At 40.3% G+C, this 19,184-nt stretch overlaps 1 protein-coding gene across 1 annotated transcript in view; it reads right to left on the bottom strand.

The window, feature by feature from the left end:
- Positions 1-19,184, bottom strand: part of ABCD2 (ATP binding cassette subfamily D member 2) — a 46,485-nt gene that overhangs the window by 11,806 nt on the left and 15,495 nt on the right. The window contains exon 7 of the mRNA XM_031601067.2: positions 2,015-2,160. Coding sequence (XP_031456927.1) covers positions 2,015-2,160 — 146 coding nt within the window. The remainder of the gene's footprint in view (positions 1-2,014; positions 2,161-19,184) is intronic.

Genomic DNA, 19,184 nt, shown 5'->3' with positions numbered 1-19,184 from the left:
GTTCGGCCAGGACAAACAGATTTGGAGCCAGAGCTGCATACTCCTGGCTCCATCTGTCTTTTCATAGCCGCCCACAGGGAGCAGACTTACACAAAGCTATAAAGTGCCACATTATATGTGCATGGCATTCGTGATCAATTAGAGCAAGAAGGTCATGCCTCAAGGAGCCAGCTGGCTGGCAGAGGCACAACACTGCAGGGATGGGTGAAAGGGAGTACAGGCTACAGAGATGAAGAGGATCTACAGCAAAAATACAAGAATAACAACATTTTGTTTCTATAATGAGATGATTGGCAGATGAGAGCTTTATTCCTGGAATGATTTATGGAAATTGTCTGAAACAACACTGACAAATCACACACACACCCAAGAATATGAATAACTAAAATTGGTTTTGTTGCTGTTTTTTTTTTTTTCAGATGCTGTATGTTTACAAAATATGTATACAAGTAGAAATTTGCTTAGAATTTTTCAGCACAACTTTTTCTATTGGAAAATGTCATTTCTTTTTGTTAACTATCAAAGCAGTTTGCAAAAAGAATGAGACAATTTTGGGCAAATCCTTTGTTCAACAAGTTTTACATAGGACTTCTAATTATTTTGCAAACAAAACTTTCAATTCTTAGTGGAAACCATTCTAGTTTAAAAATCTAATTTTAAGTAAAAGAGTAAAATAATAAATAATAAAAATAAAACATTCAGCTATGCATGAACAAAAATGTCAATTGTTCACTTTCGGGAAGCATTTCTCTGGCTTGCTGGTTCAAAAAAAGAATATGAGTCTTTGAACCAAAGTAGGGGAGCTCTGAAAAATATGTAAGTATACCAAATCCATGCAATGTGTTACATCATGTCACAGATTTCCTTCTCCTCCTAATGCCCAAGGAGAAAAGAGACTAAGCAAGTGTATTACAGTCCTAAAAACGTCCTGGTATGTAGTAATCTGTCCCTTGTTTTCCGGCTTTGCCCACTTGTGTCATTTTAGATTAAAGTCTGTAAGACACTCTTTGTAACATTTGTTTCTGCCAACCACTGCACACTGTTCCTTTATCCTCATCTGAGTCAGGACCCCATATAATTTCCAGAGCCCTCAATACTTTTTTTTACAGCTCCCTTCCTATGTCTCACTTGTGCAGTTAGACAAACAGAAGAGCAAGGATGGGATCAGCAATAAAACTAGATTACTGTCTTTTGGCACAGAAAGTGGAGCTACATTGATTCAAATGTGGGTTTTCAGTTTGGCAATGCAGAACACCAACCCAGGCAACAGCATCTTGGAGGCGAAGCACAGTAACTGCCTCATCATCAGTGACACACTCCAGCTGCAAGGCTATAAACCACAATGATGCACATTCAGAGACCGCTGGGGATGGATATGGTTTTGGCTGCTGAGGGTCATATTCTGTTCAGTCCGTCTGCAAGTACCAACAGGCTATGAATGTGCACTCCACAGTGGCTTCCTGCCACTTACAACTTAACTGCTTCTTCTATTCCAGCTCCCTATTCCAAAACATCTGCTCATTCTTCTGCAGACTGCACACTTGACTTAGAGACCTAAATGACTCAGGGAAACTAACAGTAATACTTTTAATATCAGTGTAATGAGTACAGACCTCCTCTGCAATTACTCAATCACAGAGTTTAGCTCCCTGACCCCTCTTTTTAATGCTCATTGTCATAGCATCAGGTCTGAATGAACTAGAATGCTGACATTTTTACATTCTATTGTATCCTGAGGGTCAGCAGCCACTAGTACGTTCTTAGCTAAGAAGCATTAATCCATGAATCCTCCTCTTAAGACAAACAACATTGAAAGCATATTGACAACTTAAATGGCAAGTGGTAGATGGTAAAGCTTTGCTGTCAGTCAGTGTCATTTGGTTATTGTTAACTTGTTTACACTGGTGTGGTTGTTGCTGCTAATGGTAATGGAGGGAGGTAAAGGTCGGCCTCACTAATATGTACACCCAAAGAAGGGATTTTGTAAAAGTTTTTACAAGAATATGCAATTTACCTCCTTCCCTCTGAACTATGTGGTACAGATGAACCACATGCAGGATACACTCCAGATCTTGATCTTGGTAGCCTTTCTCATGCATGTCTTCCACGGAGTCAGGATAGATGACCTGATCACGTAGTGTTCCAATGGACATGTAGGGTCTGCAAAGCAATACAGAGAAACCAGTCATTTAGAGCTGACTCCAGGAGAGTATATCTTACTGAGGATCTATGAGCAGAGTACAATACTTTAAATACCGTGATGCTAAAACTGGATTCATCTGCAGATACACTGTGGGTGAACGTTTTTCTAAACTTATCTTAGGGACAGTGTATTGTTTACATAACAGTTGATTACAAAACAGTAAGATGGGTATTATTACTATGAAAACAAAATAACAGAACAAACATCCATTTCACAGCCCATTCTGAGTGTTTTTACTGGGAATAAGAAGCAGCTTCTGAACTACCACATCCCCTTACCAGGTAATCGCATCCCCCATACTAAAATAAGCTGTCCCCACCCTGGAGCCAGGGTTGACTGTCATGAGCTGTTCACAGGTCCTAAAAACTCTCCTAGCTTCTACACAAAGTCATTTCAAAGAACAGTTTTACAGTAGTTTAGATGCTAGCAGGTCATCCAGGCACTCTAAGACAGCAGCTGCCTCCCACCCATGCATGCCACTGCACAGAGAGCCTCACTCAAGTGCCAACAAAGCACAGGTTGGACCTTCAACACAGTGAGTTTTTAGTTATTTCCTAATTACTGGGGAACACAAATAAATGTCAACAGTATGCGTGGGAATAGCTCTATTTACTCCAAGTGATCACAATCCAGCATCTGTTTGCAAAGGCCAGTCCACTGTACGTAGAGGCCTCATGTTGATAATGACCATTTCTGACCTGCCTCATCCAACCAAATAGTCAGTGACTTTATCAACCATGTTGATACTGTGTGAAGACTAGACTTAGTAAGGACTCACTAGGTAGTCCTGGAGCTGAATTTACTGAAGCAGTGAGATGCTTTAGGGTCAAAATTTGGGTTAGCGCAGGGAAATTTAACGCACCCTAAAGAACCTGGTTTACAGACTTTGATGGATCATTTGAGAAATAGGGCCAAAGACTGCTGGTCACAGGGTTATCTAGTTCTTACAAACTGGAAACAACCTGAGAACCATCTGTAGGATTTTGAGTTCAGAGGTGAATGTAAGAGCTAGATGGTCAAGCTCAAGACCCTGACCTGCTTATTGAGCCAGGAGTTACACTAACTCCCTCTGGGTTCATTTGCCAAAACAGTATTTGTCTTATTAAAGCTCTGGCAATGCCAGGGGCTGATAACGCAGAGGAGCAGCTAACACTGGGCCAGCAATAAGGAGTCTTTCAGGCAGCTTACTCTTGACACAGAGAACAGATTGTTGTTTGAGCTGCTGACAGCCACATTGGTCTGTACCTACCTGTAGTTACACTACTTTCACCACCAGCTGGGTGAAGGTGGGAAGAGTAGGAGATCTAACTGCTCACAGACATCTGATCATCTCCTTGCTGTGGGCAGCATGGAGCAAAACCAGAACCACAGCTCAGATAAAAGCACTACTACTCCTTTTTGTTCATCATGAGCAGTGAACCATTTACCTTAACAGGGTTGTTGCAAAACCTTAACTCTAAACATTATGTAATTTCATGAAGTAATGATAAATTATGTTTCCACAGAGCTTTAAAATAAATAAATAAATAAAACCTGCAAAGGTCTTTATTAATTGCGTATGTAGAAATCACTTCATCTGTGCCAGACTGCTGCCATCTCTGGGACAGAAGATAGCAACTCCACCTAGGCTAAGAAAAATTTAGCTGAGGATGTGCATAAGACTATGCAATTTAGGTGAAGCTGCAAGTGAGAGCAAGGAGAAGAGTTACCTGTCATATAATTTGTCTGGGGATTAATACCTTACTCTTCTGAAGTATGATTCTATAATCACTAACAACTCTGAGATTTAACCTCCAGCAAAAGCAGGAAGGCAAAGCTCAAAAACACCACATGAGGCCTCCTGTTCCCATGCTGAGTCACCAGCATCACTTCCTGGTACAACTGGATTTTCCTTGTGGTCTCCTATCTGAACGCACCAGTTAATATCAAGCTCACCTCTCTCTGCCTAGTTTGTAAAAAGAAACAAAAAGCCCAGCCTGCAGTATTATAGTGAAATCCTTCAATTAATAACTAGCAGAAAGGAAAAATGGTTTCAGGTTATGGGTCTGTCCCAGGACGTGGGAGAGTAAGTTCTGCTTCCTCCACCTCAGAAGGAGCCATTCATGTCCCTGAGGGCGCAATTCATCTTGCTTGGCATAAAATCTAGGGCTTCAGCTCTTGCCAAAACAGAGAGGCCCCCCTGTGGTTGATTTATTGCATTTATTTTAGGGTGGGAATGGATTTCCTCCTGGAGTTGTCTTTGTCGCTCAGTAGGGCGCAATGCACAGGCAATGAACTTACCCAACTTCTGAAGGGCCAAAGCTAGATGAACTTCCTCTGACACTAAGCCACGCTTACCTACTCATAACTTGGGTTACTGAAGACAGTAACCTCTTCATCTACCATGTGTGCCACATAGACAAACACACTAAAACCTGCTAAATATCAGAGGTTATTGCAAGAGTTTACATGTGTTTGATAGCTAGACGTTAGGCAGCAAGTAGTCTGAGAAGCAGGATACAGCAAGTATAAAATCTTGTCTTTGCTAGCTAGCTCCTTGTTAAAAGATGGCATTCATTACATTTTTAGCAGTTCAAACAACAAAACCAGTCTTTTTGTCCTGAAGTTACACTCTAATTTAACTGGTCATAATTGATTTCTTATGAAGTTTTTGCTTTCAGACAGAGTGTCTGGGTGTCTGGCTGGAAGAAAGCAAATTCTGTGCTGTGTGGGTCATATGTCTCTGACAGTAATAGCTCTGCAATTATTATCATTCTTTCCCTGCTTTCTGACAAGGTTTTAGAGAGTATTTAAGATCAGTGATTTTTTTTTTTTAAACTTTGATATCAAACATGCAGAATGCTAAGCAAACGTACAGATTCTTGCCTAATTTTCTGGAATTTCATGGCATTTATTCGTAGAGACATTTTCAGCTCTTACAAACCAATATTTTTAGGCTAAGTTTGATGTTTTTATTGTATCACCAGTTCCTGTATGGTGCACTTAGTGCTTCACTTTGTAGAGCTGTAACTTCATCTTGCTAGTAACAAGCTGTCATCCCCAAGGTTTAGGAGCTCTCCCTTGCAGTGTAGGCTTTAAAGAAAGGTGATACCAACACATGCAATTTGAAGCCTGTGATGTGGACAGTTCCCCAGTGCCCCATTGATGCATTACATTGTATACAACATGGGCAAAACATTAGAAAAATCACTTGGGAGGAAGGGCAAGTGTTGCACTGGTTGATACCATCTCTTTATTGCTGATAGCTTTGGTGGAGGGAAATGAGGGGCAGGTGGTATGATACAGATTGGAGTACATTCCAGGCACTTGTCTTTCAGAAATGCAGGATAACTGACACATAGGAGATGTTAGGCAACACCAATTCAAAAGGATGGTAGATTAATGTTGCACGCTGAAAATGGGCAGTACTAGTATCTGTTAAGTCATTGATATCTTAGGAAAAGAGAGGGCTTCGCTTTTTGTGTACTGAATTAAGGAAGATGTCTTGTTTTGATGCCAAGAAATTTCCCAATTTTGAACAAGCCAAATCCACATGGAACACTTACAAATATTTCCTGAATGTATTTAAAGGTTTTTTGATCTTCTAAGCATATAAACTGCACTAAAAGAACCAATTACCTGTTCTGACATCCAGTACATTTTAAAGAATTATACCAATTAATCAAAATTGCCCAGAGAGGTTGTGGATGCCCTGGAGGCATTCAAGGCCAGGCTGGATGTGGCTCTGGGCAGCCTGGTCTGGTGGTCGGTGACCCTACCCAAGGCAGGGCAGTTGAAACTAGATGATCTTTGAGGTCTTTTTAATCCCAGGTCATTCTATGAATCTATGATACACACTTTGAGAGTCTCTAAAGCAATCTGAATGGGTCAGAATCCTAATTAGAAGCACTCCGAAATAAACAAGGGACTGAAAATTAAGTGGTTGGTGTCAGAAGTTAAGGGAGATTAGCCCAGGGAACTGCTTCCAGGTACAGTTCGAAGGGCTCCTTGTCTTCCTTGGCTGTGATTAACACTTAATCCATGGAAGCTGAAGTCTAAAAATATGAGGCCTGTGATTCTGAAACCCAACTCCATGCCTCCAAATCAGGATTTGACCTGTCATTTGCTGTCCAAGTATGTTTGCAGTTATTACTACACTACTGTTCTCTCAGACAGCCAAAGTTACATGAGAAAAGACTGAGCCTCTAGAAAATGAGGTGTGACACAAGTATAAACTTTTGGCCAATTTATCTTTAATGTTTCTGTTTCTGTTTCTGGCTGACAAGGTGTGTATTTAATATAACCAAGAAAGAGAGAAGGGGAAATGCACCTGAAATTCTCCATTATAGATAAATTGCAGGTTGGATTTTCAAATAAGACTGGGATCATTTCCAAGTGCCAGCTATGACATCTGAAGCAAAACATACTCCAAATTTAGGAACATTTATTCAAGAAGGTGACAGTGGAGCCCAAGTTCCAGCCACAGAGGTGCCTTCCTTGGAAACCTGAAAGATCATCGTGAGCGCTACAGAAACTCCAGTCATGAAAGCATAGCTCACACCTACAGATATGTCTAAATGCCCTCAAAATCCCCAGAAGGGATTTTGCCCAGCAAGGACAATGAAAGCAACAGTTTCAAACTGAGCACAAACCACAGTGGCTACTAAGCATGCAAGATGAGGGTATGCACTCAAAGCTAATGGTCAGCAAACCTCTCCTAAGAATTGGGTTCAGGCTAAGTTCTCAGTTTGCAGGGGATCATTTTCCTATTTTTCTAGGCTAGTGTCCAGGTCAAAGAGAAGTCAAAGGGAAGGGCACTTTCTGATCTTCCCACTAAAACAAAGAAACTGCTGCTTAGAGATAGCAATTGTGTCCAAAAGGAGAGTAATCGGAAAGAGCTGATTATATACTATACTGGTCAGACTCCTCAACTGGAAGGAAGGACTTCAATACCAGTCCTCATACCACATATTATTTACGTTGTTTCTTTTCAATCCAGAGCTCTCTAATCTAATACACAGTAGTAACCCCTTCTGTAGCACTGTAGGGGGCTCTAATTTTATTTACGTGCCTGCTCTCAGGAGAGGACTTGTTATAGACAAAGAAGTTAAACATTTAGTTCTCAGTCTGGCACCTACATGTCAGCAGAGGCAGGAGTTCAGACATATACTCAGAGATTCCTATGGATTAACTCTAGGTGGCTCTCTATACCTACTACATAAGTTTCCTGGATAATTTTCAAAAAGCCCTACATCTCTTCTGGACTGTGAAGGGCATCCACATGTATTTAAAACTTTCTTTCCCCTTGCTATAGCCAAGTATCTAATTTTTAGGTGCTGGAATACCATAGTTGGAATGACTCCAGCTCTTGCCACACTTCTAATGTAGGTGAAGAGTTAAAACTCCACAGTTTCAAAAGCAGCAAAACTTATTGGTGGTAATGCCCAAGAAATTCCAAGTTTCACTAAGAAAAGAGATCCTGATAGTTTTTTGATGTCATTAACAAAATAAACAGCAAAGAAGCAATGAAAACACCATCACCACCTCTTTAAATAGTGAATGTGAATTAAGTTATCTGATGGTTTGTATCCACTACTTTCTCACACAGAAGGTGATAACACTGTAGACTTAAAGTAGAGAGAATAAATAATATAATATCTTGCAAATGTTCAAAAAAGCAACAGCATCAGTTTATTGCACTGTATCTAGTTCAAGGGATTTTAGGGCCAGCTATGGTTTCAGCAACTCTTCTAAAGACATAAATAATTGATCTCTCTTTAAAATACTCTACAGTTAACTTTCCTCTCCACTCATACAGAACTACCCATGAACATCCGCTAAATATTTCAGATGGATCAGTTACCAGAACAGAATGTAACCAGCCTATAGCCATTAACACAGTTCATGGGAAATGAAGTCCTCAGAACAAAAGATTAATTCTCAATGCACATAATTAGAATCAAAGGCTGGAAACAATCATACTCATCACTTCATGGCTTCTTCTGCAAAGAAAAAAGTATATCTCCAAGAAAATAATCTGGGAAGAAATGATAAACAGAAAGATAAGCCTTTAACTTAAAGCATTATTCATGCTCAGGCACCATCTCATCTCATGATTTACTTATTCATCACTACTAAATACTTACAATATAACTAAAAGTGGTCAGGTGACAACTTAATCTTAAAAGATTAAGATGCCATCTTCTAAGATTAAGGTGAACAATTCACAAAATTATTTTCGTCTTTACTCTATTTGTATCTTGTGATAGACAGAGAGAACAAAAGAACACATGTATAATTTAAAATAAAAAATAAAAACTAATCAATTGAAAAAAATAACTAGTTATTAAATAAACATGAAAATATTAATAATAATAATAATAATAATAAAAACAAAGCTCACATAATTTGTCCAAACAAGGAGCAGCTATGCAATCTGAAATAATTATACTCCCTGCAACAAATCAAATCAACCAGCTAGACAAATGAAAGAAAAATGTTTGCAGGCCCAGTCTTTTCACGTCATCCTCGTGATAAAAGATCAATTGGAAGGATGACCAGGAGATCAATAAATTGAAGAGAACATAAGCTGTTCTGGACACAAGTCTGGCTTCCCAGTTCCACCAGGCATACTCAACCCAAGAGATGTTTACAAGTTTCATCACAGCAGTGTAACACAATGAGCAAGGCAGTTTCCCACTTTCAGAAAAAATCCAGATTATTCATGGTTTTGAATATCAGAAGCAATACCGTATTTCAGAGAGAAGAGAAAGTGCAGACAATGAGGCAGCAACATCAGGCGCTGCTTTCACTCTGACTTTCTCCAATGCTTAGCTGTCAGTGCCATTGTTTGTTCCATGAAGTGGAACATAGGTATGCAAGCAGTACCACAGCAACACCATGTCTCCAATGAGACACCTGCCTACAGGTAGGAAGTCACACACTGCACTGACTTTGCTCTCTAATCCTCTGCAAAACACTTTTGCTTTACACACACCAGAACATAACACAGAGACACACTGAGTGTGTGGATATATGGAATGTTTAGCACCCACTATAGCCCTTTTATAAGTATTACAGATACCTGAAGTAGCCTCACAGATGCTGTAGTAATCTTTAGCAGAAACTAAAATTGATCATTAATGTAAAACTTTAGGCAGAAGTGTGGAAAAGCCTTCCCTGTCTGGAAATATATGCTTCCACCTAAGCTAGGTTCTTATTTCTGCTCAGCTTCAGAAACCCACCTGCTACATGCTCCCATAAGGCTATCATATAATGGCTCAAGAACAAACAACTGAAAACACAGTGTTCTGGACTGCTCAGCTTTATTTGCAGAACAGTCTCATCTTGCTTAGAAGTTACTCATTCAAGTCTGAGTTAGTCACTCCAGGCTCTCTTCGTGGTGAACCTCCAGAAGGTCTCATGTCTTCGATGTTTGCCCTAGGACAAGGGTAAACAGCTGCAGTGGACTGAACCAGAAAACTGTTGTACATTGAGGAGTTTATATTCTCTGTAACAGCTAATCTGAGTGGGCATAGTCTTTGGCCGTGTTGCACATGCAAGTTGGCCCTCAGGCCCATGCTGCACTGCACTTATCACTTGGTGGTTGCACAAATTTAGTTGGCTAATTCATAACAGACAAACCTGTAGGCAGCTCCTACTTGGCATCAGCAATTGCACCACCTGCGTGTCCTTGTCTTTATCTTGAAGTGAAGCAGCATGTTCTCATGCCAACATCCTTCTGCTTGACAGTGGAAACGATAAACAGAATTGTTTATTTCTAAGACAGTCCTATCAGAGCTCTAGAGAACCTTAGCACAGATAGGATCACTGCAGCATGTGCTGCGTAGCTCTGGGCTCCAAGCAACTGGAAAGACAGTGGTCACTAAGATGATTAGGGGACTGGAGAACTTCATGTATAAGGAAAAACTGAGAAAGCTGGAGCTAGAAAAGAGAAGGGAATCTTATCAATGTATAGAAATGCCTGAACAGAGATAGTAAAGAGGATTGGAGCCAGGCTCTTTTCAGAGATACACAGAGCCAAGACAAGAGCTCATGAGCACACACTGGGACACAGAAGGTTCCCTCTGAACACCAAGCAGCACTTCTGTGCTATGCAGGTGGCTGAGCACTGGCGCAGCTGTCTGAAGGCTGTTGATCTCCTCACTAGAGATCTCCAGAAGCCACCTGGCCATGGCCCTGGGCACCCTGCTTCAAGTGTCTGTGCTGGGGCAGGGGTTGGGCAGAGGGACACAGAGGGCACTGCCAGCCTCAGCCATCCTGTTTCTGCAGTTATCTATGCTATCAACTTACTCATTCTATTATCAATTAAAAGAATTTTAATTGATGTCTAACAGAAAGCCTTTGGATGGCTTTCTTATTGGGGCTGACTGTCAGCTTTCAGCGGTACACTGTAGCAGTGAATCATCTTTCGGAGGTAGATAGTTCTGTCATTAACAAGCTCACATAAGGATGTCTAACTCTGTGCTTAAATGAACTTAGACAAATTCCACCTTTAGTGTATAAGTTCACTGGTGTTTTTTAACTTGCTGGGGTGGAGGGATTGAACACTTGTGTCCAAAACATATTTCTCCCTCTGGAAAGTGGATCATTGTTAGTGAATACTGCCTTGTCTCCAAGGGAATGCAGAACAGAATCACCATTTTGAATAAAATTTTATTTACTTCGGAAACCAAAGTGAACTGGAGGAACAGAAGGTGACATCCTTAGGCCTGCAAGAGCAGACCCTAAGAAAGGTGTCTGAGTGAGCATATCATGGAATGGCTGGGAGATGGCTGAAGGTCCAGTTCACCTTGGAACTGGGACACAGTTCTGAATCCTAGGGCACAGGAACAGGCAAAAAGCCGAGCCTATGTATGGGAAGAAGTATCGCCTTCTCCTCAAGAGGGAGCTGTTGGCTACATCTGCTATATGGATCAGAGAATCATAGAATGGCTTGGGTTGGAAGGGACCCCAAGGATCATCAAGCTCCAACCCCTTTGCCATAGGCAGGGCTACCAACGTCCAGATCTAAGACATTGCTGCTAGATCAGGTTGCCTAGGGCCCCATCCAACCTGGCCTTGAACACCTCCAGGGATGGAGAATCCACAGCCTCTCTGGGCAGCCTATTCCAGCACCTCACCACTCTCTCTATGACAAAATTCCCCTTGACATCCAAAATATGGATACTTCAGAGCGTAGGACTCTGCAATGAGAGTTTCTGACTGCGAGCTAAAGCGACAAGTAGATGAAAGGTCTTCTTCCCAGGGCAGATGATAAAGTTGTTATTAGGGCTTTCAGCTGCCCCCTACTCCCAAACCCAGCATCTCTTCAGTATGGTCTTTGAATCATAGAATGGTTTGGGTTGGAAGAGACCTTTAAGATCATCTGGTTCCAATCTCCCTGCTACAGGCAGGTCTCCATATGGAATAAAAGTTGAGTATGTATCAACGTGTCTTGATTTCTCACCCACATCCTGTTGACACTCTCAGAGCCATAGCTTGCCCCAGACAGTCCCCTAATCTGAAGGGATTGAGGGATCAAAACCCCAGTACACGCTGAAGTCCTTCACAAACATCAGACACATGTTGCATTTATGTAAATACATCTTAAATCTAAACTCCAAATCCCAATGCAACAAGTTGCATTGCTTTCAGCCTGGGATTTCTGCAACTCTTTGCCTAATAAAAAAAACTTGTAAGCTTTAATCAGCTGACTGTGTCTGGCTGCTACCTTATGTGGCCTGAAAGGGAGTAGCTGCTAATCCACAAAGCCATTTTCCACCTATGACTACTAGCATAGGTAAAACTTGTTCACAATGCACTATCCCTGTGATCAGTCAGCACGAAGCAAATTAAAAATCTTCAAATGTTACAGCTGTGAGTGAGCCTTCAGTGAGAACAGAGAGGTCTCCTTGTGATCTTGCCCAGCTAAACTTCAGCTAACCCACAGGGCAGTAAGACAAGAACGTTTCTGTTTTAAGTGAGGTAAGAAAGAACTCCCTTCAACCAGAATGGAGAATTTCAAATACTTGTACCTGAGTCACAGCAAGATGAAATGGGAGAAGCTGTACCCTGGCCAAAGTGATAGCTTAACAGTCCTCACAGATGCAAGGTCACCCCTTCTAATCAACAGCAAAGGATTGACTTAAACTGCCTTTATCTTGAAAACAAGCAAACAAAAAACTAAACAACAAAGTAGCAGCCAATACCTGTATCAAGATAGTATGCATAACTGAACTACGTTATCGTATGTTTTACATTATCACCATCTATCATAGATACTTTACTCACCTGTCAAGTTAGTGGTGAACTTTGGAAATAAGCATATTTAAAAGGAGTGCCATGAACTCCATAACAGTATCACAGAGATGCTGAGTGCGAAGGAATGGATATCTCTATAACATGTACTAATGGCAAAGTACTGAAGAAGTAAGTCAGCATAGTGGTATATCAGCAGAACGCTGATAGGTAATGAAGATTGCTAGCGGTGTTGGCATGTGTGGTCAGAGTACAGCATAACTCCAACATCTCACTAAAGTGATCATAACTAGAGAAAGCTGTATGAGCTGACAAGAGACAATAGATCTGCAAAATACATCCAACACAGCACAGAGACATTTGAGCTTATCTAAACAAGCTGGGGCAAAGGGACTTGCATAGCCATATTAGCACAGCACAACACTTGGACTATTTTCTTATCAACAGACCACACACCAACAAGAATGTAATCTATTATAGAAGAACTATATTATTCACTATACATGCATACACTTCCATATGTAATATGGGGTACCTAGAAGTGAACATAACTATTTTGTAAGATGAAAATGTTTAGAAAGTCAACAATTGTCTGGAAAACAAGCATACTGTAATGTCAGCGGCCACTACTAACTGTGTCCACGCTTAAGATAACATGGGAACCATGCAATAATCTGCAAGGTTTCATGTGCTTATAATGTAAAAAACAAACTTATCGCTTTATTATTTATATCACCCAGAAGTGAAACATTCTTGTTTAGTAGTCAAGGATATTTTTAGAATAGAGAAGAAAAAACACCAGACAGGAAAAGACTTGCAAAGGAACATCAAAAATAGAACACTTACACAAAACCTAACAGTTCAGGAGGGCCACAGAAATATTTAGCTTGTTATGTTCCATACCGTCCTAACGTTAATAGAAAGACAGCAAGATACAGATACAGAAATCTAAAGCTATGCAGAACTGACAACATTTGACACTAATACAACTTTAGCTGCCTCCATTTTAAGATCTGACAAGCCTGACACTGAAGGAAAAAAATATTAAAACTCTAGCAGAATGAGCAACAAAGACTGACAGAGTACACAGAATCATCCTAGAATCATAGAATCATTCAGGCTAGAAAAGGCCTCCAAGATCTACAAGTCCAACAACATGCCCTATGGAGCCCCATGACTAAACTGTATCCTTTAGTGCCACAGTGTCACCACCACAGTGACTGCTGACAACGTGGTCAGGGTCGTGTCTTTTATCAGAATGCCACACGGAATTACAGAGAAGCTACGTATACTGTTGCAGAAACACAACCCTCCCAGAGAAATACCCAAACTGCAGTAGAAACAAGCCAGAGAGAGAAACCAGTAACAATGGACATGGAAGAAGAAGTACATTTGATTAATAACTACTTTTTTTCTATGAATGTCAATCAATGAATCAATCATCAAGAAAGAGACAAAAACAGCAATTAATGTTTTGAATATGTCCTATGCTGAGGAGGCTGAAGAGTCATGGTAAAAAGCTATGGAACCAACTAGGGCTGCATGTTACTTGCCTCAGTGCAAATAAGACAATATTTTTTATCAATATCCCTATGGTGACAGCAGCTTTCACTGCAGCTTTACAGTGCAGAGACAATGAAGTATATTCCTGTGCTGTTGTCAAGGTAGCCTGCAAGTACGTAGGTGTAAAATTCTGCTGGCATTTATAATCAAACAAAGAAGAACTAAGTAGAAGAGAGCCAATGTATGCAGAATCTGAGTTTCCTTACAAGTGAATTAGCTGAGACTTATAGTTGAGAGCAACAGTGAGAGTATGCTCACTAATTCCATTGAAACTTCCCTCTCACGTTGAAGGCAAACAGCTGGAATAGGGCACAATCTGGAGAAATAAGACCAACTTTAGATACACTGCTGATGTGCTATTAGAGGATTGATTGCTTCTTTAACTCTTTAAGCACTGCCAAGCATACATCTTGTGATCATATACCTAGCACTGACACTCATGCTACCCACTAGGCATATTTCTTGATTATGTTTATTTTCAAACAATGCTTCTGAATTCTGATTTGAGTCATCATTCCTTCCCAAGTAGAACATCCACAAGCATTCCTCTTCACCAACATGCCACCTTCTTGACCAGTTATTAAGAAAGTAGTTCAAAGAGGTGATTAACACAAATGCAGAAGACGACATAAGAATACACGCTCTGACAGTTACCAAGGCTCTAATGAGAGGTGGCAAGACTTGTTAAGCTTTCTCAAATGACCATTTCATAGCAGTGATCCATCCTTGAAAACAAGCTGTTTTGGCACCACAATAGTGCTGGACTGATAAAGGGAAGACAGAAAGCCTCCCTCCTTTTTGCCCACCTCTCTTTCATATGCAAGTCACAGCCAGCACAGAGCTGTGACTGCAGAAAGCCTTGGGTTTACACTCCCTGCTCCTCAAAAGGGCAGTCTGGCCCATCAGCATCCATCAGAACTGTGACTGCCAAATTCTGGAGGGCTGAGCCCTGTACAAGTGGGAAAAGAATATCTCACAATGACTTCAGAGAGGTAAAAATCCAAAGAAGCAGAATAATGATGCTAAGCAATCTATAAAAATGTGGACTCTTGAGACTCTGTTTAAAAGCCTGCATAAGGCTAGATAAAGCTAACTACAGTGTGTTGGCACTGACATAAAATTTGGAGTATACAATGAGATAATTCGCTTTTTGATGTATCACACTTCTGTGTGTAGCCTTTGAACTCTGCAAAAACACTTGGTTTCCCACACACTTTTGCAATACCACAAACACTTGAACAGTATGAACAGAGATGAAAAAACAATCTTTTCAGTAGAATATTTTGTAATTTAGAGGTTACCATGTTTTACATCAATACCCATAAGCAGAAAAGGTTCTTTTCCATGTGACTTGAAGAAGCAAAGGTAACTGTATCAATTCACAAAGTGCCACCTTCAGTGTCCTTAAGACAACAATCAAACATAACAGTGCTACTCTAACTCAGTGCTCTAATAGACATCCATCAATTTGAGAGACTTTTGCTCTGCTCTAGTTTTCACTTATCCAACAAATCAAAGTATGATGTAGATGGAACCCAGGTGATACCGTCTTACCAATCCCAAATGCTCTTCACCTGGAACCAAAAATTTCCCTAAAGTTATGCTGCAATACGTAGGTGATGAAATGGAGGCATGGCACAATTTTTTCCACTCTGAAGTGTTAGAATTATTTCTAATAACAAACAGCAAGCAATTCTGACCAAGCAGCAATTTGTACAGAGTTAATGAAATGGTTGCACCAGTGTGAACTTCCAAAATAAGCAGCTCTAATTTCAGGACTTTGGAAAGATCTACAAACCACTAAAGAAATTCTAAATGTATTTTAGAGCCAGGAAGGGATGAAAAAAAAACGACTAAGTGCGTAATATATTTCGGCCATAAATAAATGAGCTTTTAAAGATCACTTTGAGGTGGAATAAAGGAAGCAAAAAATACAAGGACCACACAAGGCAACTACACCTGATCCAGGAATGTGTAAATTTCAATCTGAAACTGAATCTCCTTCAAGTCATTCTTTGTATTTCTGCTAGTGCAGTGGTTTGCAGAAGCTATGAGACTTCTGCACCACCTCTTAGAATGGTACCCCTTCCCTCCCTCTGACCTGGAGCAAAATCTAGGTGCACAATTCCCAGATATTTCAACAAACTCCACCTGTTTGGAAAGAGGGTGGAACCAGACCATGCCCTTCTTACATAGGTGGTTGACAAACTCACTTCAGATGTTTATAGACTCTCTAAGCCCAGACAGCAAATGCATGAGGAAAACAAAGGAGCTCAGAATTCTTAAAGGTATCCTAATAAATCTGACAGCTGTCCTACACCAATGCCTTCACTGCACTCAGTCACACTGATCCACAAATGCCTAAAAGATTTGCACCAGGGGAGGTGCAAAATTTCTTCTCAGAAAGAGTGGTGAGGCATTGGCACAGTCTGCCCAGAGAGATGGTGGGGTCACCATTCCTGGGGATGTTCAAGAAATGTGGAGATGTGGCACTCAGTGACATGATTTAGTGAGCATGGTGGTCAATGGTTGGACTAGATGATCTTAGTTGTCTTTTCCAAGCTTAATGATTGTATGACCCAAATATAAAGCATTTAAAAGTGATGGGGCATATTTCTGAGCCTACCAAAACTGCACAAGACAGCTGAAGCCTCCACCAAAGTAAACTTCAGAATCTTCAGCCACAACAAGGAGTATTCTTGTCAAATCTCTCTGTCACTCCCTGTTACCCCTTGGAAAGGAAATACCTTAATAGTGTTTTTTATGGCTGTAGTCTAGCAGGATAACAGAACCAGAAAGGCTAATACAAAACAGCTGTTCAGTAAAATAAAATAGTAGACTAGTAAGAAACTAACCAAAAACATTAAAAAAAAAAAAAAGATTGTTCTTAGCAAGAAGCCAAAGGAACTGAAAAACAGGAACATCTGAATGGCATAGGTCATAAAAAAAAATCAGCCACATCTGCAAAATCTAGCAACTTGGGGAAAAGTAAAGGTGGCAGGAGGAGATTGCAACCACCATCTCAGTTTGATGCGAAAAGCCCCACTCTACCCACACCAGCAGGCAGCAAGCATGCTAACTGGGATACATGTTAATAGAAAACTATGAAGTAAGATGTATCTATTGATTTTGCTTGTAAACAACAAATGCATGCACAGAATTACATCGATATCATGTCGTGATCTGTGAAGGTGTGCTACCTTTATGGTATCACCACCTGGCACCTAATTTTGTGCAAAACTGAAATTAAAAAGTCTTGGCTCTGTATGTGGAACTGGCTCACTGCAAACTGGGTGGAAGAACCCCGTACATGGGACAAAGGAGTGCAGAGCTCATGTGGAGTCAAGGCGTGGCAATGTCCCTCAGATTTCCTGTATACAATCTAGGAGCAGCATGATGGCCTCAGTGGAACAGGCTGACAGAGAGGCTGTGGAGTCTCTTTCTATGGAGATATTCAAGACCCATCTGGATGCCTACCTGTGTGACCTACTGTAGGGAACATGCTTTAGCAGGGGATTGGGCTCCATGATCTCTAGAGGTCCTTCCAACCCCTATGATTCTCTGACCTCCACACTGTACCTTTTCTCCTGGGGGATGCTATTGGAATGGACTGCATAGGAGTGATACCTTCAGGACCCACTGCTAAGATGTTGTACGCCAACTTCTGGGGTCAAGAGGATGGCAGAGATGCAAGCTGAATCCTAGTTGCTGGCTGAGATATCTGAAATGAAGAAGTGTGCTGGAGGAAACTCTTCCAGCACTGCAAAATTAGAGGAAAACAACTAAAAACAAATAATGTTTACAGAAATCAAAACCCAGCAAATAGGATTGGGTTCCCTCAAACAGCCCCTTAGTAAATCTGCCTGAACACAAAGAGAGCCTTGATTCTTCAAGATTAAAGGGGACGTCAGTGGGAAGGGCTGCAGGCAAGTCTGCCTCAGATATTGCTCTGAGAAGGGACAAGTATCACACAGAGAACAGAAGTAGCTGAAACTCAAGATTTTCTGCAACAACAAAAAAATGAGAATAGCTTTTGTGTCACCTAAGAATGAAACTGATTTCAGGAACATTTCACACAATGGGAATTCTGAAATACTGTTTTGAAAAACATATAATGAGGCATTTTGCTTCAACTGCCTGAATGAAGGCCTCAAGCTGATGAGAAAAGTCAGCATTCAGCCTGTGACACAATGATAACATTAGTGAATACTGCCCTTGTCACCTCTTTATTTCTGATCTGACTACAGAATAGAAGCAGGTAAGGTCACTTAAACCAAAATGTTCACAATTGTTCACTATCTGCAATCAGACTGCTAGGAATACTGGAAATACAGTTGGTATTACCAAAACTTAACACAAAATGTGCTGCAGAAGAGTTAAATATTCTCAAAAATAAAAGCCTTGTCTATTTCAAATGGATCACCTAACATTAGCAGACACTTCAAAAATGCTGAATTTGATTTTTGCCTGCATTCATCAGAAAAGAAGAAAACAAGGATTGTAACTCTTATAGCTACTGCAAAGGTAAAATCTTTGAGATTTGAGAATAGGAAAACCAAACACTCTGTGTGGAGTTCAAAGTTTGATGAAGTGAAATAGAACAAAAAAGAAAAACTGAGCAAAGACTTATTAAAGAAACGAGGCAAACAGTGTCTCCAAAACTAGTTTTCCTTGTTTGTATATTGGTATTTTCTTCAGAAGAAGAATAAGTAAAAATACTTTTTTCCACAACCATCCTGTACTCTTAAAATTATTGCTAATTATTACACAGCACTGCTTCTCACTAGGGATTTTGAACATAGCAAAAGAAAAAAATCATGTCCCCAATGCCTTACAGCCTTCAACTGAAGAGAATAAAAAAAGAAGTCACATTTTGTAATCACCTTATACATATTTTGTAATCACCTACTGTACTTAATTAACCTGCGAGATTTTTATACACCATCTTCTATAGAATAGTTTATAAAATGGCATATGAAAGGGATATAAAGGACATATATAGACATATCTATATATATATCTACATCTATCCATATATACATATATATAGATAGATAGAGAGAGACATATATATATCCTTTATAACTACAAACTAAGAACCACAGGTACTCAGTAATCATCAGCTTAAAACATGGTGGTAACCTTCTCAGACAAATACCTACAATGAAAGAGGCCAAGA

Source organism: Phasianus colchicus, chromosome 1, assembly GCF_987193195.1.
Source record: "Phasianus colchicus chromosome 1, bPhaCol1.hap1.1, whole genome shotgun sequence".
Lineage (NCBI taxonomy): Eukaryota > Metazoa > Chordata > Aves > Galliformes > Phasianidae > Phasianus > Phasianus colchicus.
Note: the sequence above shows the minus strand (reverse complement) of the source record. Positions and strands in the feature narration are given on the sequence as shown.